At 50.8% G+C, this 22,348-nt stretch overlaps 1 protein-coding gene across 2 annotated transcripts in view; it reads left to right on the forward strand.

Moving 5' to 3' along the window:
- The window catches only part of STX8 (syntaxin 8), a 92,031-nt gene extending 72,263 nt beyond the window's left edge, over positions 1–19,768 (forward strand). For both annotated transcript variants that reach the window (XM_032129005.1, XM_032129006.1), the window contains one exon: positions 18,707–19,768. In XM_032129005.1, coding sequence (XP_031984896.1) covers positions 18,707–18,774 — 68 coding nt within the window. In that variant the 3' untranslated portion in view covers positions 18,775–19,768. The remainder of the gene's footprint in view (positions 1–18,706) is intronic.
- Positions 19,769–22,348: the final 2,580 nt, after the last annotated feature.

Raw genomic sequence — 22,348 nt, forward strand, 5'->3', positions numbered from 1 at the left:
ACTCCAGTGGGAGACTCCAGACCTCGTGGTTTCACTGGCATTTGCCCCTTGGCTCCTTGTTTCTGGGTGCCTGTGAGAAAAGACAAGTGGTTTACACAGCCCAGCGTGTGTCATGAGGGGTAGGTTTGGAGCACTGTGGGCATATTTGCAAAACTTTCCCAAATCTACCAAATTCCAGGTGTTGGGAAAGTATAACCTGTCCAGAAGTGAAGATATTCCTGGCTTTAATGCTTCTCCCTGAGCTTGGAGATTTTATTTAGCTCCGAGGTTTCCAGCTCCTGCAGGGCTGGGTGGGTTGGTTCTGCAGCAGTGTTTATAAAGTCTGGGGGATCCCAGCAGACAATGTTTGGTGTTTAGCTCTAGAGCATTAGCAAGGTGACAGTGCTGCTAAAAAGCTTTGGAAAAGCACCTTATTGGAGCCAAAGTGACTCATTCCTGCTAGAAAAGCCACAAATGTTTTTCTGGCATTTAAGTAAAATGCAAAAATATTCATTTCCCACGTTGATATTGAATTAAAGACTCAAAAGTGAGGGGAAAAAGCCCCGTGCTTAGGTCTTCTAGAGAAACAGCAGCAGTGCCAAATGATTCATGCTGGGTATTTTACAACATGGGGCAAGGCAGTGCCATAAACAGGAACATTCCCAGTTTCCTGAGATGAGATGATTGGATTTCTTCCTGTGAGTTGTGCATTCTGTGTTTCCAGACTTAGGAACACTCCATTTGGCATGGTGTGTTTGGACAGGACACTCAGATCCCTTGGGATCTGACTTTGGGGAGAGGTTTAAAGCTGATCTGTGTTTGCTGTCAGACCTGCCGGTTTGGATGGGGGATGTGGGGGAGAAGTGGCTCTTCAGCCTTCTCACTGCACCTCAGCCCTTGGCTGCAATTAGAATTCCTTCATTTCTGCACCTTTCCCAGTTCACTGCTTCTGCTTTACTGGTTATAGTGGTAATGACAGCATTATTGACATTCCCTTGGTTCCTTTGCCATGTCCTCTGAGCCTCTTCCATCGTTCAATGCTTTAATTATTTGCCATCACCTTTGGTACCTGGGAGATGCTGTTTGCTCTGGCTCTGGATGCAGCTCTGCCCATGAATGCAGGATAAGCTCAGTCCTCCCCTGTGTTCCTCTGCCCTTGTTGGAGCAGTCACAGCATATTTGTGTGTGAATGTTGGTGGTTACAGAGAAACTGTCTTGGACAGGAATATCTTGAGTTTGGATCAGGCAGCCCTGCCCAGTGATGAAAAGCTGTTCCTGTGCTGGGATCCTCTGCTGAGACCTCTCTGCCACTGGATTTGCTCCAGCCCGGAGTGTATCCAAGGAGCTGCTGTGCTGGTGTCCCTGCAGCAGAGTCAGGCTTTACAGCTTCAGATTCTGCTTGAAATAAGGAGCTGGTGAATGTAGGGGCTCGCTGTGTTCTGTGCTCTACCAGCCCTGAGGAGACAGGGAAAGCTGAGTTCAGGTACTCGGCAACTGCCCAAAATCCTGGGTGGGGAGGCCTTGGAGCAGCCTGGGACAGTGGGAGGTGTCCCTGCCATGGCAGGGGTGGCACTGGGTGGGCTTTAAGGTCCCTTCCAACCCAAACCATCCTGTGACTCCATGATTCCAGGATGCCCAGGCTTGCTCCCCTTACAAAATCCATGCTGTATTTTGGCTGCCAGAGGGGCACTGGAGATCATCTTCCCGGGAAGGAAGAGTAGAACTGATTCTCCTTTGCTGCTGTGTGAATGAAGATCAAAGCGGTGCTGGTGGCTTTTTGGTGGCCATCTTTTGTCCTGCTAATTCTGGCAATAAAGACATGGTTAAGTCATCAGAGGGCCTGGAATTGGGGAGTATTTAGGTGTTAAACAGCCTGGAAGTTGAGGTGGCAGCTCCCAGAAGGGAATGGTGTCCGTAGGTGGGCACTCAGGTATTTTTATGGGATATGACTGAACAAGTTCTACAGCAGACAAGTTCCAGTCGTCTGCTTGATTTGGCTCAGGACACGGAGAGCCCAGCGTGAGGTAAGGGTGGGTTTGCCTGGGCTCTGCTCAGGGCCTGCCTGTGGCGTGGCCTGGCTCTGTGACTCGGAGATTGGGGGGATCCCCATCTCCTTTTCAAGCCTGCATTCAGCATTAGTCAAGAAAGAAATAGGGATCGGGGTGGGGGGGTGGCAGGAAATATGTTATTTCTGCTCTTGGGTCCTTAGAGAAACACAGAGTGGTCTGTGTTGGAAGGACCTTAAAGCCCACCCAGTGCCACCCCTGCCATGGCAGGGACACCTCCCACTGTCCCAGGCTGCTCCCAGCCCCAATGTCCAGCCTGGCCTTGGGCACTGCCAGGGATCCAGGGGCAGCCCCAGCTGCTCTGGGCACCCTGTGCCAGGGCCTGGCACCCTCACAGGGAGGAATTCCTGCCCAATATCCCATCTAACCCTACTCTCCTTCAGCTTAAGGCCATTCCCCCACCCTGTCACTCCCTGCCTTTGTCTGAACTCCCTCTCCAGCTCTCTTGGAGCCCTTTTAGGCACTAGAAGGAGCTCTAAGGTCTCCCTGGAGCCTTCTCCAGGCTGAACAACCTCAAGTCTCTCAGCAGGAGTACCTAGGCCGATACTTTCCTTCTTCGGAGCTATCCCACCACGCAGCTTCCAGGAAGATGAGCCCTTCTCAGCAGGTTGGTCACTGGGTTGTGCAGTTTATCCTTTTAGGTACCAGGGGTGAAACCATCCCTGGTGCTGGAGTTTCCCTTGATGGAACTAGACTGCACTTCAGGAGTCCTCAGCTGTCTAACTTCTTGCATAAGAGACTTTCTTTGAGAGATATTTTTAAAGACATCTCTGATAAAAATACCACAGGTGGGAGGGAGAACTCTCGGCACACTCACCTCTTCCAGTGTGATGGGGTTACGCCCTTTGCTTTATATAGATCCAGAAAATGGGGGATTTGTAATTCATAGGATAATGGAGGGTTGCTGAATAATGCTGTATAGACTCCTGTTAAACTTGGAGCCTTTAGTGACATGAAGTGTTATAAAGCCGTGTCTGAAGCCTCTGTGGAACACCCGCTCCTCGTGTCATGAGTTGGCAAAAAGTCAGGATTGCTGCCAGTACTCCCAGTATTCCCGGCAATTAATCCCCAGCCTCAGTCCCCGTGCTCTGTCAGGTCATGGTGAGTGCAGAGAGGGGCATCACCCATCTCCCATGGGGGCAGCCAGACCCTAACTGGGACCTCAGAGTCTCTCTCCCACACAAGCAGAGCCCGGCCCCAGCGCTGCAGCAGCCGCTGGCTCTCCTGCCACAAATGGGATTATTTCCCCCCTTTTTGGACTGCAGGAGCTGCTGTGCTGTGTTGGATTTGTTCAGTGCTCAGGGCAGATAATTGCTGCTCTCCTGTGCACTCCCAGGTGCCTGTGGAGGCTCTTATCAGCGGTCTGGGTGACCCTGCTGGTCCCAGCCTCGCTCCAAAAACGCTGCTGATTTTCTGAGTTGTTTCAGCACGAACTGCTGGCTTGCTAAACGCTGCTGCAGCTTCTTCCCCTGTAAAATTTTAACATCATCTTCCTTTGTGGCGGGGGGGGGGGACAGCGAAATGGAAGTTCATTGGGAAATGAATATTTAATGCTGCCAGGGAAGGTTCCTGATTGCAGTGGATCCTGGAGCTGGTAATGAATGTGCACTGTCAGGGCCGGGGGATTTGGGGTGTGAATTTCCCAGGGTCTAATCATCTCATAAGGCTGCTGAGTGTGACTCCTTCCCCAGTAATCTACTTAACTCAGTCATTTACCCCTCCTCTTGCCTTGCCAGGAGAATGAAGCTCCCAGGTTGTTTGCATGACAAGTAGCCCGGGATTGTCTGGCGCTTTGAGGAAGATGCTGGGAGTTAATTGGAGCAGCTGGAGTTGGTGGTTTCCCATGTTCACTGGCTGAGGAGCAGAGCTTTTATGGGCAGCTCTATTCCAGGCTGCACCATGTGTTTTGATAGCTAAAATACTAAGGAAAAAAAAAAGGTTTGCCTTCCAAAGGATATTTTTCTCCACCAAAACTAATCTCAAAGGAAAATGATGTTTGGTAGCTCTAGAATTATTGGATTTGCAGATAGGAACTGCTGTGCTAATGGCAGCTACTGACTGATGACCAAAGCAGCTAACTGGGAGATGTTCTTGGCAGCTGGTCCTGCTAAAAACCTCCTCTCAAAGCCATGAAAACCACAGTGAACAATATTGAAATAACAAAAAAAAAAAAAAGCTGCTAGCAAGCAAAAAACTAATCACTGTATCCACCTCTTCATTTTAAAATTAAGGATGCTCCATTAGAAGTGTTGTCTTTTCAATTTTATTAGGATTCCCTCCAGCAAACCTCGATTCTGCTAAAAATAAAAGGATAAACATCCCTTCATCTCTGTTTTTAATTTGCCTGCTCTTAAAGCCAAACACTGTGAGTAGAATTCCTGCTTGGAGATGGGCTCTGGGATACGTGGTCAGCCTGTGTTGGCTTGGATGGGAGCAGAGACAGAAAGAGAGGCTGAAGCACTGGATAAACTGTACAGGTTTTATTTAAATTATTGTCATATTCTGTGGCTTGCTTGAAATCAAACCCTGCCAGGCATCTCACTGCAGTCCCAGTGGTTTGCACCTAATATGCATTTCATTAACCATTTGCAGATGACTTTGTTCCTGCTGTAGTGCTGTGTGTGCAGTGCGGAGCTTTTGAAGTGATCGAGGCAGGAGTTGATGAAACCTTAAAAAAAATTCTTCTGGCATGACTTGAGAGTCATTCACGCACAGCCCTGGCAGGGTGACGCCAGGCAGGAGTCCTGGTGTCACTTTTCCCCTGGGTGGCTCAGAGGTGGGATTGTCTTGGAGATCTTCTCGTGCTGGCAGGGCAGGGAATCTTTTGTGAGTCTGTCTCAACCCCCTGTTCTGGTCTCCAGCTGCCACCAAGGTGGGTGCAGATGTTGGGGTTCAGCTCCATCTTCTTAATATTGAGCTGGTTTGATTTTTCTGGTTTCCAACCTGGTTTTGGTTTCACAAATCACAGAATGGTTTGGGTTGGAAGGGACCTTGAAGATCTTCCCATCCCACCCCTGCCATGGGCTGGGACCTTCCACTATCCCAGGCTGCTCCAAGCCCCAATGTCCAGCCTGGCCCTTGGACTTCCAGGGATCCAGGGGTGTCTGTTGCTTCTGCCCCTGTGCTGGACAGATCACAGCCCCCCCAGGTGAGCTCAGGCCCCCCTTGGAGTAGCCCCATTCCTGGCCACTGTCCTCAGATTCATGGGAAGCAGCCTTGGACCAGAGGTGGAAAGCCCACGCTGAGTTCTCCAGTCCTCTGCACAGATTCCGCAGGGCTTTGCCTCCAGTTCCCAGCGGGAATGACTGCATCCAAGTGGAGTCCATCTGAGCCCAGCTGGAGGCTGCTTGGGCTGCAGGGTCAGCCCTGCCTGGCTGCAGGACCAGGGAGAGCCTGGAGAGCCAAGGGGCCTCTCCCTGCTGCCCCACGCCTGCATGAGCCCAGCTCTTGTTAGCACAGCACCAACGTGATCCGTGGTTTTCATGAGGAAAGATAAACATGAAAAATCATTTATGTAAACTCTGTATAAGCTGGGGGAAAATCAGAATGAAATCCATGTTGCAATTCCAAAAGTGCATGGAAAGGCATATTTGTTTGTGACTCAGAAAGACGTAGTTGGCTTAAGAGTGTAATTTTAGCAGAGTTGTATCACTTGGTTTGAGTTAATGTTTTGGAGACAGCAGAGTCCTCAAAACAACGTGAAATCTGGGGGATAAATGGGGATCTTCCCCATCAGAGCCCACGTGGAGTCAGTGGAAGGCTTTCATAGGCAGCATTGCCTCTGCACTGCAGACTGATCCCCTTCCTCAGAGCTGGGCTCAGAAATGGGGACTGGCAGTGCTGGGAGGGAGCAGAACCTTCCCGCAGCAGGGGCTGATCCGTGGCATCCACGGAGCCTCCCGGGAGCAGGGCAGGGGCTGGAGGTCAGCTCAGGCCAATTCCACGTCCGTGCTGCTCCCAGCCTTGGAGCAGGGACGTGGGGAAGCCCAGGGTTCCAGCAGTTCCCAAGGGACACCCAGGAACACTCCTGCTCTTTATCCCCCACCTACTCTTGGCCGGGCTCGCCGTTCCCGTGCCGGGATTGTGGAGGGCTGCGTGCTGTGCTAAACATTCCCTTTCTTCTGCCAGCCCAGGGACTGCGACTTTCTTAATTGTGGATTCTTTTCGTTAATTGGGAGTGTTTGGAAACGCCTTGCACCTCAGCAGGGTTCAGTCCTGCGGGGTGCCAAGGGCTTTGTTCCCCGGCCAGCAAAGCACTTCAGCCTGGCTCTAAGAACACTTTACAGGCTGGAATAAGCTCATTGATTTCGGGGCACTGAAGGATTGAGCCAATACCAAATTTCTTCCAATGATCCCAGCTCAAATAGTAACATCCAGGAAAGTGTCCCTTGAATGTTAATGCTACCTTAAATAGCCGCAGCTCCGGCTCCACAGTCAGGGAAACAAAGACTGAAGCAGTGTTTGGGGGAGGTTCTTCTGGGAATAGAGGAAAAGTTGTGGTTAAAGGTGATTTTCCCCCTCTCCCCTCTTTTTTTCCCCCTTCTGTTCTGTAGTAGCAGAGGTTTGCTTTAACTGTGGTCATCTTCAGTGAGCTTTTAATAGATGAAGAGGAAACTGGAAGAGTTTGGAAAAGTTTAGAATAAGCAAACACTCCAGAGGGACTTGTAGTGGCAACATGATTAATAAGGGACAGTCCTGGTAATTCTATCAAAACAGAGCGATTGCAAAAGCATATGGAGCATCCCGTGTTTGGGCAGGAGCAGGATTGAGGCAAATGATCCAGGGAGATTTATGTGCCTCTTTGCTGGGAGAGTTTCTTCTCCCTCTGGAAGTGTGAGGGGAAAAGCTCTGTAGATTTAACCATAGGATTAGACTTCAGGAAAAAAAGAAGAAATTAGTAAATCAGGCAACTTCTTTGGCTCCCAAGGATTTTTATGCTGGTTGGTTGGTTGATAACAGGCTCCAATCCTTACACTGATCTTTTTTCCTTAACTTAAATATTTATCGTTTTTCTCTGTCAACCCCCACACGTATTCTAGGAATAACCTCAAGGAGCTGGAAAAGGGAAATGTTCTCCAAAAGGAAAACATGACACAAAATACAGAATCACAGAGTGGTTTGGGCTGGGAAGGACCTTAAAGCTCATCCATTCCCAGCCCTGCCATGGGCGGGGACACCTCCCACTGTCCCAGGCTGGTCCAAGCCCCAGTGTCCAGCCTGGCCTTGGGCACTGCCAGGGATCCAGGGGCATCAACAACTTCACTGGGCAACAGAGGAGGTTTTCCAAGGCCTCCTGCCTCTGCAGGTTGTCCCAGTGCTCTCCTGGGTTTGCTGAACAGAAGTCCCTGCTGGCAGTGGAGGTGCAGAGCTGTGCCCTGGCAGTGGCGCAGTGACAGAGCAGCGTCACCGGCTCAGCCCTGCTCGTGTCACCCAGGCCAGGGGTTCCCCAGCACTTTGCTCTCAGAGCAGTTATTTCCTTATTTCCTTTGAAGACTTTTATTGTGCAGCTGCTGCGGCAGCTTGGAGCTGTCATGTGGGGAGGCAAAAGCAGGGAACTGGAGTTAAGAGCTTATAAACTTCTCAGCTTTTAGGAAGGTACAGAGATGAAATGATACCGTGGGTTTTCCCTCCTCCTTTCTCTTCTTTTTTTTTTTTTTTTTAAACACAAAATGAGAGGGGACCTCTTGTACTGCACGTGCATAAATTGTACAGGTTTGGCTCTGCTCGAGGCTGAAATTAAAAAATAAAATAAAGTCAAATAGTCATCCTGACACATGAGACAATGCAGTCGTCCAAAACCAAAATAGTTCTGTGTAGTACTCTGCATATAGGAGTCAGGGATCTGTGTGTGGGCTTTAAGAGATCCCTTGCCTTCTTTTTTTGGAGAAGAAACTTCTGTTAACATCTAAATGATGTCAAGAATTCAGCAAGGATTGAGTTCCCTGCTTCATCGGCATGAAATTTTCGCATTGCTACTGAACTCGGTTATTTTATCAGCCTCCTGCTCTTTAGACTCCATTTTCCAAAAACTTTTCAAGTGATTATGCAAGTCAGACCTAATTTCTTATCACAGTTCTTGTGTATATTGGCTCAGTTGTTTGCAAGGGATTGTTTCACCCACCCTGTTTCCCTTGGCATTTTCAGAAGGTTCTTGTAGTTGTTAGCAGCTGTAAATGGCATTAATAAGGAGTATTTGGTTGCTGGTTTCTGCAGTTCTCTCTGCTGATTAGGCTGCGTTGCCAAAGGTTGAGCAAGTTTCTAAAAGCAGGATTGTTCTTTGAGTTGTGAAAACACAATTCTCAACAAAATAACAGCTGGATCTGTGTCAGGAATCCTACAGGCAGGCTGCTGCACCCCTGCAGAAACTGGGGTGAAACACTTCATCCAAAGTGGTATTGGTGTTAACATCAGTGAAGTTTCACCTGAATGTTTAAAGATCCAGCCAAGAAGATGCCAAGGTTCTTTCCCTTTCCTCAGGGTTGTGTCTGAGGTGAAAAGCACTTTCCCACTGCAGCATTTCCCTGCTGTGCTGGTCTTTGGTGGGTTGGGAAGTGCCCTCCTCAGAGCAGCACGGGCTGGTGGGGACAGTGGGCACATCTTTGGCTGGGTTTCATCCAGGGCAATCCAGGGCGTGGGATCCCGCAACAGCTCCATGTCCTTAAGGGTTTCCAAGGCTCAGGCTGACAAAGCCCTGAGCAGCCTGAGCCTGGTCTTGGAATTGTGGAATCATGGAATATCTCAGGTTGGAAGGGATCCACAAGGATCATTGAGGCCAGCTCCCTAACTTGACCCTGCTTGGAGCACTAAGTTGTGTTGGAACCTTCCATGATCCATTTCCTCTGGATGTTTTTATGAGTGATGACTCCAGGTGTCTTTCTCCAGAGCATGTCCTTGCTGTGGTCACCAGACCCTGCTGTTGGAGCAGGAGATTCACCCAGATGAAGTTCATGGAATGAATCAGCTGAAAATAAGAGCTTGAAGAAAACCCTTGGTATCTTCCCAAGATAAACGTTGAGGTGCAACTTCATTGATTTTAACACCAATACCACTCTGCACAAATGGTTTCACCCCAGTTTCTGCTGAGGTCTGTCAGCCTGCCTGGAAAATTCCTGACACAGATGCTGCTGTTATTTTGTAGACCCTGCAGCTGGAGCCTGGCTGCAGGTGGGGAAGGACTCAGTGAGGTGGGATTCACCCAAGAAAGGGAAGCTGATGCCCAGCAAAGCCTGTTGCTGGCTGGATCCCATGGAACAGGGAGTTTGCCATCTGTGTGGCAGCAGGGATGGGATTGTCCAGCCACAACACCAAAGTCAGGTTCACTTTCCTCTGGGGCTGTCGAGGAGTAACCATGTCCTACCTGTGCTGGGCTGTGCTCAGCTGAAGGCTGCAGCTTGTGTTCCATCCAGCACGTGGGGATCAGCCTGTGGCTGAGGGTGTGGAGGGACTTCAGGAAAATTGCTGGAGCAGAGTGAAGGTGTGAGCAGCAGATTGGAGGTCAGGTTCCCAGGAGAGCCCCTTCGTGTGGAGAGAAGTGACCGTGCCAGGAAAATGCCTCAGAGCCGCTCGGGCACCTCGTGCAGCCAAACTTCCCCTTTCTGGGGACCCCATCCCCTGCTGGGCTGGGCACCCTGCACTGCTGGGGCTCAGAATTCCATCCCTGCTGGCTCCTGGAGACACAAAGGCTCTGACACTGGAGGCTGAGCAGGGCTGGCTGCTCCTGTCGCCGTTGCTGGTCGCGGTTGCTCAACCGCTGTTCCTGGAGAAGCTGCTCGGCTCAGGCAGGACATCAATCCAGGCTCAGGCAGGACATCAATCCTGGCTCAGGCAGGACATCAATCCTGGCTCAGGCAGGGGCCTCCTTGCTGCATACCTGGAATTACCTCCGAGCTGTTCTCCAAGGTCTGTAGCAGATGGAGACAGACATCACGAGCAGAGGGGAGAACACTTTGGGCTTCCAATCCGTATGGACTGGAAAAACAAAAGGAGTTTTGGGTGTGTGGAAGCAGCTCAGATGTGCAGTGTCATTAATCTTCATCGGTGGCTTTTAAAATCGGCAGCAGCCAGAGTCTCCCAGATCTGAAAGCTGTGTTTGTTCAGATGGAGTGGATGTGCAGGGAATTTTTCTGAACTTCACCCCACCAAGGTAGGTTTGTGTCAAGTGGATTGACTGGAGCAGCACTGCGTGGCTCTGACCATTGCAGCAGCCCTGGCTTACAGGGTCGGCCCAGTGGTTTCATGTTTAAAGTTGTCACACATTTAATTCTTGACTGTTTTGTGCCCATTCTTAATTTCTAAAAAGAAAAAAAAATATCCACGCTGCTTTTGAGCTGAAATTTCTCATACTTAAGTCTGTGCAAAGATGATTTATGGTGCTAGAAGGGCTCCACTGGAAATGCAAGATCTATTATGAAGTGGATTGAATGGCCCATGCTGAAATGTTTATTGCTGTCTTCAAAATAGAATACATCAGGGTTGATGGGGCCTGTCCAGGAAAGAGAGAGAGTGCAGTGCAGTGGGGCTAGTGGGGTATTTTTAGTATTCCAATAAAAGTCAAGGCTTTTAAAGGAAATCACTTATTGCCATTTTGCAATCAAGAATGCAGGAGTGTTCCAGGGACTGCAAGAAATATGCTTCAAGAATGTGGGAGCCATAAGGAACTAATCATTAAATATTCTCCCGTTTCCACCCCCGGCCCTGTGCTGAGGAAGCCATTTAGGAGCTTTGCAATTTGTATGGAAATCTCAGCCCTCCTGACCACTCGGTAAGGCATCCCAGGGGCTTGGGAGCCAGCAGCCCATTTGCAAAACTTCCTACAATTCCTGGGCAAGGAGGGCACTTTGGAAAATGGGAGACACATGGACCAGCCTTCAAGAACACTTAATCTGACCTTAAATGACTGATATGAACACAATGTGATCTTTTTTGTGCTGCAGCCTCTTCTCCTCGATCAGTGCCTTGCTGGGGAAGTTGTCCTTGCACAAGCTTTGGATGGATCAGTAAAACTGGGAGGTTGTTGCTGTTGTTGTTCCACTCGTTTGACTGAGCTGTGCTTATTTCTATTTCTTGTTTATTTTTTTCATGTGATGCTTGAAACATTTTGGAAGTGTTTTGGTGCTGTAATGCATCCATCTAAGTAGGGAGGGAGCAATCCCAGCAGTTGCCAGAGTGAAAAACAAAGGCAGAGGCAAAGGATAATCTTTTCCCAAGTGATTCAAGAGCCTAATGGGACAATTTAGTGATGCATCTAAGCAGAGCTGGTGGTTGCCTGCTCCTTCTCCCCACATTCCCACCTTTTTCCCTGTCTGGCCCTGGTGTCCTGGTGAGGCAGTTCAGGGAGCTACAATGGCACAAAAGTGACCCCACCAAAAACAAAGCCGGGCTCTGGGGCTGGTGGCAGATGGACGTGTGCAGATGTCCCCTTCTGCTCCAGGCCAGCAGAGCTGGCCTTTCCTTTGATTATTTTTCTTTCCCCATTTGTTTTTGCTGGAGAAAGTAGTGCAGGAACACCAGTTCCCTGCTGAGATCATCTGTCACAGCTTCTGCCCGTTCCCAGCTTGCTGCAGGTACCAGAGCTGGGGTGTGACCCTTCCTTTCAGGAAAACCCTTTGGAGTTTGCCAGCTGGGCTGGGCTCCTGCATCCCCTGCTGGAGTCGGGGCTGGAGAGGGAAGCTGAGCTGGAGAAGGTCCATGGAGGCACAGATTTGGGAGGAACCCCAGCCCTCAGGGCACTGCCCCATCCCTGGGATTTCACTTGGCCCAGGCTGGTGGCTCCTTGCAGCCAGGGCTGGCAAATCCCCCACATTTGCAGTGCAGTGAGAAGTCTCTTCAGTGACCTGTGACTTGTGCTGCTGAAGGTCCCACCTGGTTGGATTTTGCATTGGAAGCCACTGGATTTTCGGATGTGATGTTGTTCTCCCCTGGCTGTCCTCCACAGCCTGATCCCAGCGCTCTCCCCACCACGGTTCATGGCACTGTTTGTGCCAAACCTTTCTGTTCCCCCATGCTTGTGCCATGGGGGGATATCTTCTGGTGGAGATGGGGCTGTCCCAGTTAAACCTCTGCTTTCTCACCCTTCCTGCTGGTTTTTCTTAATCCAGAGCAGAAGGGTTCGGGTGACACCTCTGGCTTGGTCAGGCTCACTTCAGTGAATTGAGTGACCCTCATCTGAATTAAGGGATTTTTAGAACCTTTGTGCTCTTGTTTGAGCTGTTTTGCTTCCTTCCTTCTGGGAAAGCTTCACACTGAGGTTTGTGAAACTTTCACAGGTCCCATTCCAAGCTGTAGCTCTGTTGCTCAGAAATGCAGAGTATTCCTTGCCTGTTCCTGTTCCCTGGTGTCCCTGACGTAAGGGAAAGGATGCCCGAGAGTTTGGAGGAGGGACAATTGGAAACTGTGCGTGCTTGTTTAATTAAAAAAAAAGGGGAAGAAAAATAAGCCACATGCAAAGAACTCCAGTAACCACATCTGCCGATGACCTTTGGGGCTGGAAAGGGTTTGATGATAGTGTGGGGCCAAGCAAGGAAAGTCTGTGAAGTCACTCCAGAAGAACAAAAGGAAAAACCATGAGGATGTTTCCAGTTTGGGGCTCGTCGGGAGCTGGGTGATCTGCACAGCTCTGCCCCAGCCCACCACTCCGAACAGGCAGAGATGGGTTGAGGTTACCAGTTTTGGGTTGATTTGGGGTTTTTGGGGTGGGGAGTCCCTTGGAGAAGCTGTTAGCCTCTCACACCTGCTCTTCATGCGATGGTGAGTCCAGGAAAGGATTTTATTATCCGGTATTTTTGCAGAAGGTGTTCGGGTCTGTGTGTGGATTGCCTTAAAGCTCTCTGGTTCAGTCATTCTGTCTCAGAGGTACATGAACCATTTCTCCACCATTGTCCTCTCCCAACTACCTGCTGCTAATTAAAGGAGATACAAATTTAGCTCAAAGTGTTCCCTTTCCCACAGACTCCTCTGAAAGTTAAAACTTGTGACAGTTTGGTTCTTGCTGTGCTCTTGCCTTGTCTTCAGCTCCAAACAAATGTCTTGCCTGTCTCTGAGCTTCACTTCTGGTGGCTCAGAAGGTAAAATAATTTCTATTTCCTAATTTCTTTGGGAAACTTTCCTGCCTTCGAGCTGCCCTTCCTGACTTGTGGTTCTCAGGGCAGCGCAGGAGGTTCAGGAATTGTTCCATAGACACAGAGTCAAATGTGCCCTCTCAGACCATGGGATGGGAGCCTCCCAAAGGCAGGAGGTGACCTTCCCACAGAGCAGCTGAGCATCAGAGGTGCTGAAACGTGAGCAGCAGTTGGAGGCTGTGAGCAAAGCCCTGAGCTGCTGGTGAGGTTGGGTTTGTGCCTCTTCTTGAAGGAATTTGGGATTTCGGTGCAGTTGTGCTTGGAAGCAGTTCAAGGCATTACCTGGCACGCGTCTGTAATTTGAAAAATAGATTAAAAAAGAAGCAAATTGAAGTATAACAATAATGGATTAAGAGAAACACTTATCTCACTTCCCTTCCCTCAGCCAGGCTGCACATGGGGTTTGGGACACAAAGTTTGGGATTACTGGATTGCTGAAGTCGTAAAGGTTTGGATCTAAACTCACTCCACGCTGCTTCTGGGGCTGATCTGACATTGTTTTCTATGGTGATGGTTTTCATCCTGCTGGTTTTTAGCCACTTTGTTTGCCCCCAGGCCCTTCTGTCAGTGAAGTGAGGTGTCTCCATGCCCTGATCAAAGCTTGTGTTAGCAACAAACTCATCTCTGTGCCCCAGAGGGAACCCTATCTCCAACCTGGGATGACCAAACCCCACAAAAATGCAATTTCTAGTGTGTGAAATCATGTTGACTGAGGAGTTAATGTGCATAAACAAAGTCTGCACCTTTCCCTCAGATAAATCGTTTCTTCGTGTTAATCTGGCATCGCGTGAACAGCTCCAAATGTGGAATAACTCATAGACCAAGAGTGTTTTCATCTTACATAGGAATGACCTGGGCTTTTCTTTCTTCCAAATAAGGAATTAATAATGCAACAGTTGTTGTTTCCAACGAGCTCAGCTTTTTTGAGAAGTGTCTTTTTTCCCCTCCTCTGGACCCAGTGAAACACGTGAGCATTTGGAGCCTTTAATAACCGCTCGCGGAGCCTGGTCTTGATTTCTCTGAGAACTGCCAATGATTTTGATGTCAGGGCTGAGAGGTACAATTGGAGTGTTAAATTTCTCGAGGCAGAGCAGTTGAAAAGGAAGGTCAAAAGCAATAAGGGCCAGGTTCCTCTGGGCGGGCGGGGGCGTGGGGTAAGGCAGCGTTTCCCCGGCCCTCTCGCCCAAGAAAACGTTTGGCTGTCACAAAACTAATAAAGAAAAACCTCCAGAGAGGTGCATTCAATGATGCAGGTGTAGGAACCAGGGCTGTATTTACACACAAGCCAGCTTAATAGCGTGGGATTTCTGCTCAAGTGCTTCTTAATGCAGCACAAATTGAATACCCGGCTCGCTCGGCACGGGGAAAATGTTGGAGGGAAAGGTTTTTTTATGGCTTTTGGGGGAGAAAGTGTTTGGCTCTTTTTTAGGGAACATAAAGGACAGCAAGATGGATTTCTTGGGGTGCTTCCCATGTGAAAGTAGTGCTTTAGGTATGTGCAGAGGGTTCAGAGCCAGCCTCCGAGCTGGTTCTCTGCTGCCTCGAAAAGCAGGGCTTTGAAGGGATTTGGGCAGGGTTTCTGCCATATATCTGGCAACACGGGCTTAAAATTAACTTACTGAAACAGCAGATAAAATTTGGGCTCTTTAAAACTGTGATATTAAATAGAAGTCTCGAGGAAAGCAGCCAGGCCTCTGCAGCCCCTGGTTGAAGCTCCCATCCTTGCCCTGCCTCTCTGCTGCCCTATAAAACAACAATTATATGGTTGTAAGTTACTGCTGCATGTCCCTTATAAAAGAAGAGTTATTCATAAACTTCTGGATAGACAGTTCTGTGGGAATATAACTTCCTTGGCCTAAACCAAACTTTTTTCCAGATAATGTAACACTCTACAGGCTCTGTAAAGTTAGAGCATGCTATTTATTGCTATTTTATTATCTATAAAAGACACCAGTGTTGAACCTGGGAATGACACTACACTCAAATCAGCAGGAAAGATAGGAAAAACCCCAAGGACAGCTGCTGTTCCCAGAAACACTCACCAGCAGGGTGCTGGGGGATGCTCAGGGCTTGTTTCAGGGCTGCTTTCCCTGCAGCTCCTCTCTGCAGACACAGAGCCAGGGCACTGCCATGGGCACATCCCATTTCTGGGGTGGGATTTGCCAGGTGCAAGTTGGACATTGTTGGAAGGGACTTGGGTGCACCCTTGCAGCTTCTGAAGCCAGGGCAGAGGGCTTGGCCACACACACACGTGCACATGCCTTAGAATTCTTTTTTAATGGGCTCAGATCAGAATTTACTTCAGTCCCCAGGACCCAAGCACCACGAGGCTGTGTTTGCTCTCTGAATAGCCTCCGTGCTGAGCCCACAGAGCCACCCAGCCCACCCAAGGACAGCCACTTCCCAAGGCGCCAGGGCTCCAGCCGAGGTGGATTTGGGGTTGGCAGATGGGATCACATTGGTCAAACCTGTCCAAAGGAGAGTTCCTGCTCGCTGTGGGGAGGGGCTGCCCTGGCAATCTGCTTCCAGGCTGGAAGAGAATCCAGGACTGGGCACCCCATGGAGAGGGGACATCCCCCCTCAGCATCTGCCCCGGTCACTGGCCCTGGACACCGAGGTGCCGGTGGGGTTCCTCTCCTGGATGCCCTCAAGGTGGGTTTGGACCTCTAGGAATTATTTGTGTTTCTGTGTGAACCCAAGCTGGAAAGTTGGCGGTGTGGGAGTAAATCAGGCACGGTGGGGAGGGTGTCCATGAGGAACCCCAAACCCTCAGAGCTGACACACCCTGGGCAGTGGGAATGGACTGGGGACTTGGGCTGCCCCAGGAGCCCCGGGAAGGGGGGCTGTGGTGTGAACCCCAGCTCTCAGGGTTGGCCAGAGCAGGTGACACAGATCAAAGAGCAATATTAACCTAAATTACATGTATTTCAACCTTTTCTTTCCATCTTACACCTGAAAATGTGATCCTGACTTCATTTGGAAAAGGTTTGGTGAGATCTGCAGTATTGAACCCCCTGAGCCAGGGACCGGGGGATGAGCAGAGGAGTAGCTGAGCTCAGCAGTGGCATCAGAGCCATGGGAGTGCCATCGTTCCCAGGAATGTTGGGGACATCCCCATCCAGCCATGGGACACGCCCTGGCACTCGGCGCGAGCTGGGAATGCGCTCCCTGCGTTCCTCGGGGCTGGATCAGCAGCTGGAGCTCCGTGCCAGAGCCTTTGGCAGAGGGAGCTTCAGGAGCATGGCATTTACTCCAGCCTGCCTTAATTACTTGCTCTGTAATTGCACATGGATTCCTGCTTCCCACCTTTCCCTGGGAGATGCAGTTTGGATTTGTATTCCTGTCACTGTTTTCCTTTGCACGAGAATCTTTTCTTTGTTCTCTTCCAACTCCTGTTGACTTTAAGAATGGCTTTGATTCCTAAACTTCTCCTTGGGGGTTTCTTGTGAGGGGGAATATTTATATTTCATAGCATTTGAGCAAAAAAAAGTCAAAGCAGGCAGAGACCCCAGAATGCAGAATTCCTGTCAGATCCTATCCACGGCTTTTGTGGGGAATCACGGGAACCAGCCAGGTTTTAAACCTTCAGATCCTTCTGATCCGCTGTTCTGAGGTGCAGGGGGGAGCAGTGTGTGCAACATCTGGTCTCTGTCTGCTCTGAGATGTGTGTGCTGAGGGCAGTCCACGTGCCCCTGGTTTGGTGTCCCTGGGATTGCCTCTGACGAGGGCAGCACCTGACCACTGCCCTTTGGCTTCAGGTTTTTAATGCCAGCCTTGTTCCAGGAATAAAATGAAGTTGATTTCATTCTGCTGTCCCTCTCTCCCTGCCCTGACCGTGCCCTGCAGTTCCCTCACTCAGCACTGCCCATTAGTAATCCTTTATTAGTCCCCCACCTTCCCCTCTTCCTGCTGGGGAATCATTTGGGGTTTATGTGCAGTTTTTCTTGGGACTCGTCAAAGAATAATTACACCCCATTAACTCCCCTCCGTATCATTACTAATTCGCACCTATGGAGGATTTTCCAAGCAGCTGATCTCGGTTGTCTCTTAATTGCTGGAGTCCATAAACTCTGTTAGGCTGAAACTGTGCGAAGGATTTGCACCCTCTAAAACTTCCCCCTCCAGTGCAAAACATAACAGAGAATTGGAATGTGGCAGCTTTATCAGATCTGACTTCTTCCCTATTTAGGCAAATTATTTGCTTCTGGCTCTGTTGAAAACTCCAAAATGTACATGAAGGTGTAAAAAATATGAGACCAAAAGGGTGAGAAAGTTGTGGCTGTTCAGCCTGGAGAAGAGAGGGCTCCAGGGAGAGCTCAGAGCCCCTTGCAGGAGAAGGACTGGGGACAAGGGATGGAGGGACAGACACAGGGAATGGCTTCCCACTGCCAGAGGGCAGGGCTGGATGGGATAACAAATGGTTTCAGCTGAGCATAGGAGAAAAAAATGCTGGTGGTGGCAACTCTTATTTCCCTGGAAAAAAATCCTGGCCCCCTGGCAGAGAAGCAGTTTCTGCACAGAAAACATGACACTATTTACAAAAAGCAGTGTCTAATATCCTTTTCCAGCTTGGAAAGAGGAGTTTATTTTAATACATCCTTTTTTAATTGCCATGAGCTGGCCTTGTAAATATTGTAAGTGGTTGAGTAATCGTCCTCTGTGAGCAGAGCAGAGGAAGGGACAGGTTTTCCGCTCCTGGAACCCTCTGTGTTCCCTCAGCTCGGGCAGGGAGACAGCACGGAGCAGATACTGAACACAGATTAAAGCCTCTTAATTAAAAGATCTTTTAAACCCAGGGGATGCCCATGGGTGTGATGCCAGTGCCCAGCACAGTGATCCAGCTGGGTGAGGAGGTTGTTTCTTGGGGGTGGTTTGGGAGCTGGATCTGGGATATTCTCGCTAAAACATTTCTTTCTTTCCTCTAGAAAATGGGAGAGAAAGGGGAGAGTTCCCCCAGAGAAATGGGGAGTTGGGGAGAAGGGAGGGGATCTCGTTTTGTAGGATCTCGTTTGTCATTGAGTTCTGCAGGGATCCAGTGGGTTTTGGGGCACACAGAGGTGGGGCAGAGCACTGTGGGGTTCTCTCCAGAGCTGGATGATCCCTGTTTTCCCAAGTCAGGTACATGCCTGAGAGCCCAGCTCTGCACAGAGTTCTGTCTGAAAGCGGGAGTACTTTGTGTTGGAAACAATTTCCTGGTGCAATTCAGATTTCCTCCTGAATAATCCTTTGCCCCAGTGGGATGGTACAGAGGGATTCTAGCAAAGCTGAACTGGCCTGGCTGGGAGTTCAACATATCCCTTAATGTTTCCATGGCAGATGTTCAGGCAGGGACGTATCCCACTGCTGGAAAATCTTGATTTGAAGGGTCGGGAAGGAAGGAACCGCTCTGCCAACGTGGGGTTTGGGTCCAGGTCTCTGCTCAGGTCACCAGAGTGCAGGGCCTGTCAGGGGTGAGCAGGGGGAATCAGGGAGGAGGAATTTAACCCCAGAAAACCATTTGTAAATGATGAAGGCAGCAGCCTAAGCCTTGTTCTGTCTCCCCAGGGATGCTGGTGGTGATCGTGCTGCTGCTCATCGCCATCGCCGTGGTCGCGCTCTGGCCGACGCATTAACCCGGATCCCGCCGGAGCAGCTGCTCCGTGGGGAGCACCAGGGCTCCAGGGAGGGCCCCCCTGCCTGCAGGGACCTTCTGTGCTGGGAATCAACTCCACAGCTGGGAATCAACTCCACAGCAGCAGACTGAAGCAGCATCCGCCAGACATCCGCTCTCCTTGGAGCGCAGCTGAGGAGCTCTGTGGGATCTGGAGGATTTCAGCGGGAAAAGGGGATTTCATCCCACCCTTCCCACCTTCCTCTGGCACTCAGGCAGCTGCAGCTGTAGGATGGACTCATCTCTCCTGCATCTGCATCTGAGGACACGCTGGTGCTGCTGCTCTGCCCGCATTGCTGAGCTCAGACCTCCCAGGGGCCTCAAACACCGAAATCCAGGAGTGCTTTGGAGAACAGCAACGTTCCCCTGCTTCAGCATCCCTCCTTCAGAGAGAAAATGCTCCAGGGTTTTCAAGGAACAGTCTTGGGGAATGACTGCATCTGGATTCTCACAGGATGGGAAGCGACAGCCCTGCAGGACCCCCATGGGCTGCACAGAATCGCTGGTGACTGGGTCAGAGCTCAGCCCTTGGGGGGAGGTATTGGTGAGTTATTGATCTCCAGGGATGGAGTTACTGCTGAGTTATTGATCTCCAGGGATGGAGTTACTGCTGAGTTTCTGATCTCCAGGGATGGGAGTTACACAGCAGCAGGACTCAGCCCAGCCTGTGAGGGTGCCGAGCTTTGCCCTCGTGTGCTGCCCAGGGGCTCTGCCAGCCTGGCCTCGGGAGATGCCCCAGAATTAACGTCCTAACTGAGCTCTGCCTCTTCCTTTGACAACTTCTCACACACTTCTGCAGCTGAGGGGAAGGATTACCTATTTCAAAACAAATGGAAAAGAAGTATTAAATGTTTGCTTCTGGCCAAGAGAATAATTATTTTGTTACACATGCCAGTTTGATTTCAGGATTAATAGAGCAAGCAATAAATACTGATTAAATCCATTTATATACAGTTTCTCTGCCTGGGGTTTTATTGTTTCCTACTCTCTTGTGTTGTCTGTGAATGATTTATCCAATGCTGCCATATCCTAAGAGCTGGTTTGGAGGAGGAAATAAGCAATTTCTGTCAGACTTTGTGTGTATTATGATACATGGACTACACAGAATCCCAGAATAGTTTGGATGGGAAGAACCTTAAAGCCCATCCAGTGCCACCCCTGCCATGGGCAGGGACACCTTCCCCTGCCCCAGGTTGTTCCAAGCCCCGTCCAGCCTAACCTTGAACATTCCCAGGGATCCACGGCTTCTCTTCTTCACCTGTCATTGGTGGTGCCGTGTCCTGCAGCTGTGGGAGCCCTTCCTTGGATCCAGAGAGCATTTTCCTGTCCTTGTGCTCCTGGGAAGGGCAGAGCGGAGTGGGGAGAGGAGCTTGGTGGAGAGAAAGGCCCAGAGATCCAGCTGTGCCCCTGCCAGCTTCAGACAGGGCTCTGTGCCCGTGCCCAGCCCATCCTCAGCACTCAGAGCTGGAGGAAACTGGAGGTTGGAGCTCCTCTGGAGTCTTCCATGTCTTTCCATGGAGAAAATCCTTGAAGCCTTTACAAGTCCAGCCCAGGTTGTGCCTGGTCGGTTTTCTTGGAGAGAGGCTTCACCTTGTGGCTGTCAGGAGGGGAGGGGCAAACAGAGGTGCTTTGATGTTCTCTGGTTTTCAAGAGGACACGGCAGGGCTTTGATGAGTTCATTGTTGATGTCAGATTAGAACCGGAGCTTTAAGCAGGGCTGCTCCAGCTGGAACCAAGGAAAGGCTTTGGGGAGGGGTTCCAAACTGTGCATTCCTGCAGCTCTGCGGAGGGAGCCACACTGGGAATGCTCCTGGAGCTGTTCCTCAGCAGCAGCCCCTGAGCCCGGAGCGGGATTTCACTCCCAGTTCTGGAGCAGCCCCGTGGCTCTTCAGTGACAGCGGGGGAGCAGCAGGGTTTGTTCAGATGAGACCACGGGCCTGGGCTTCTAATTAAAGCTGTCAATTGTGGAGGGAATTACGGCTTTGTTTGGATTCCCAGGACACGCAGGGTGGACGTGGAACTCATCCTGATCAGCGTTCCACAGGGACTTTGTCCTGGCCGAGGCTTTCAAAGGCACTTTCTGACCCACTGGGCCCTCCAACACATTTTTCCTGTGAGCGCCTGGGAAGGGTGGAAACACCAGGGTTTGCTCGTTGTGCTGGCGAACAAAGAGGTTCTGAGCCTTGCCCTTTAGGTAACATTTAATGTGTCGTGTGGGTGAGGAGTTTTATTAAAAAGCAGTGGATTTGGCAGCGCTCTGCTGTGTGCAGGGAAGCTTTTCTGTCTCCCTAAAGAAAAAGAAGGTTAAAATATGAGAGACGCTGGGGTTTGGCTCTGAGCAGCGGCGTTGGAGAAGCCAACCTGGAGTGGCTTCTCCAAGCAAAGATCTTCCAGGAATGTGCCCAGAGACATCCCAGGCTTCTCCTTCCCTGCCACCTCCTCCGTTTCTCTCCTGGAGGATGTGCTCAGGAGTTCAGCTGCTTCCAGCTGTAGTTCCAGCAGAACTCGGGGTGCTGGAGCAGGTCTGGTGCGTGCTCCAGGCACTCGGATGTCGCAGTGCCCTGGGAAAAATCCCCCCCTCCTACACGAGAATAGGGATCACCCCGGAAGGCTGCTGGGCATTTTCATGTTCCCTGATTCCTGGTGTGAGCTTGGTGTGTGGATGGCTCCTCTCCCACACTGCCTGGTGGGAAAACCACTCCAGGTCCAGCCCTCTGTGGGAAAAGCCTCATCCCCCTCTTTCCAGAGCCACCACGTCACCTTTGGACAAGTGGCCACCTGCAATCTGGGAAGCCCATTTGCCCCTCGGAGCAGAGGGTTGGCACTTGTGACCCATTTGTCTCTGCAATAAAGTTCTGACATTTCTGACCCCCAGGATGTTTTTGGATTCATAAATTCCCAGCGATGCTGAAGGCTCAGGTCAGCCAGGCTGACCCCCCAGCACTTGGCAGCACCTTTTGCCTGCACTTTTGTCCCTGGAAATGTTTTGCTGCCTCAGTTCCCCCCCACCTCCAGCTCTCCATGCTGTCGGTGCCACCAGCCCTTGCCTGGCCCCGCAGATCCTGGGGTGGAGCTGATGGAGCCCTGAGCCCTGCACTGGATGGGGGCCAGGAAGGGCCAGCGCTGCTGAGCAGCCTCTGGGTGGGACAGAAACGGGTCCGGAGTGGGGTTGGAGCTTTCCTGACTCCAAACTTCGGCTGTCCCCTGTCCCCACACCTGTCCCCCAGCTCTGGGCAGGGTCCCACAGGTTTTGGCTCTGTCCCGCTGCAGGGCACAGCTGAGCCGTCAGGAGCTGCTGGGGACCCCCCATCCCTCCCACCCATGGGGACCCCGCTGGCCCCAAGGCCACGTGGCGCTGCCTGGGGGTGCTGGGCAGGGACAGGGCTGGGACTGGCAGCCAGAAGTAGCTGTGCCACCTCAACCCTGCCAGGGGGACAGCGGCAGAGCCAGGGGCTGGAGGGGACACCATCACTTCCTCGCCCAGGTCCTTGTCCCACAGGTTCACCGACCAACGGGGTGGGAAGAAGCAGAAATTC

This window comes from Corvus moneduloides, chromosome 19, assembly GCF_009650955.1.
Source record: "Corvus moneduloides isolate bCorMon1 chromosome 19, bCorMon1.pri, whole genome shotgun sequence".
NCBI classification, from domain to species: Eukaryota; Metazoa; Chordata; class Aves; order Passeriformes; family Corvidae; genus Corvus; species Corvus moneduloides.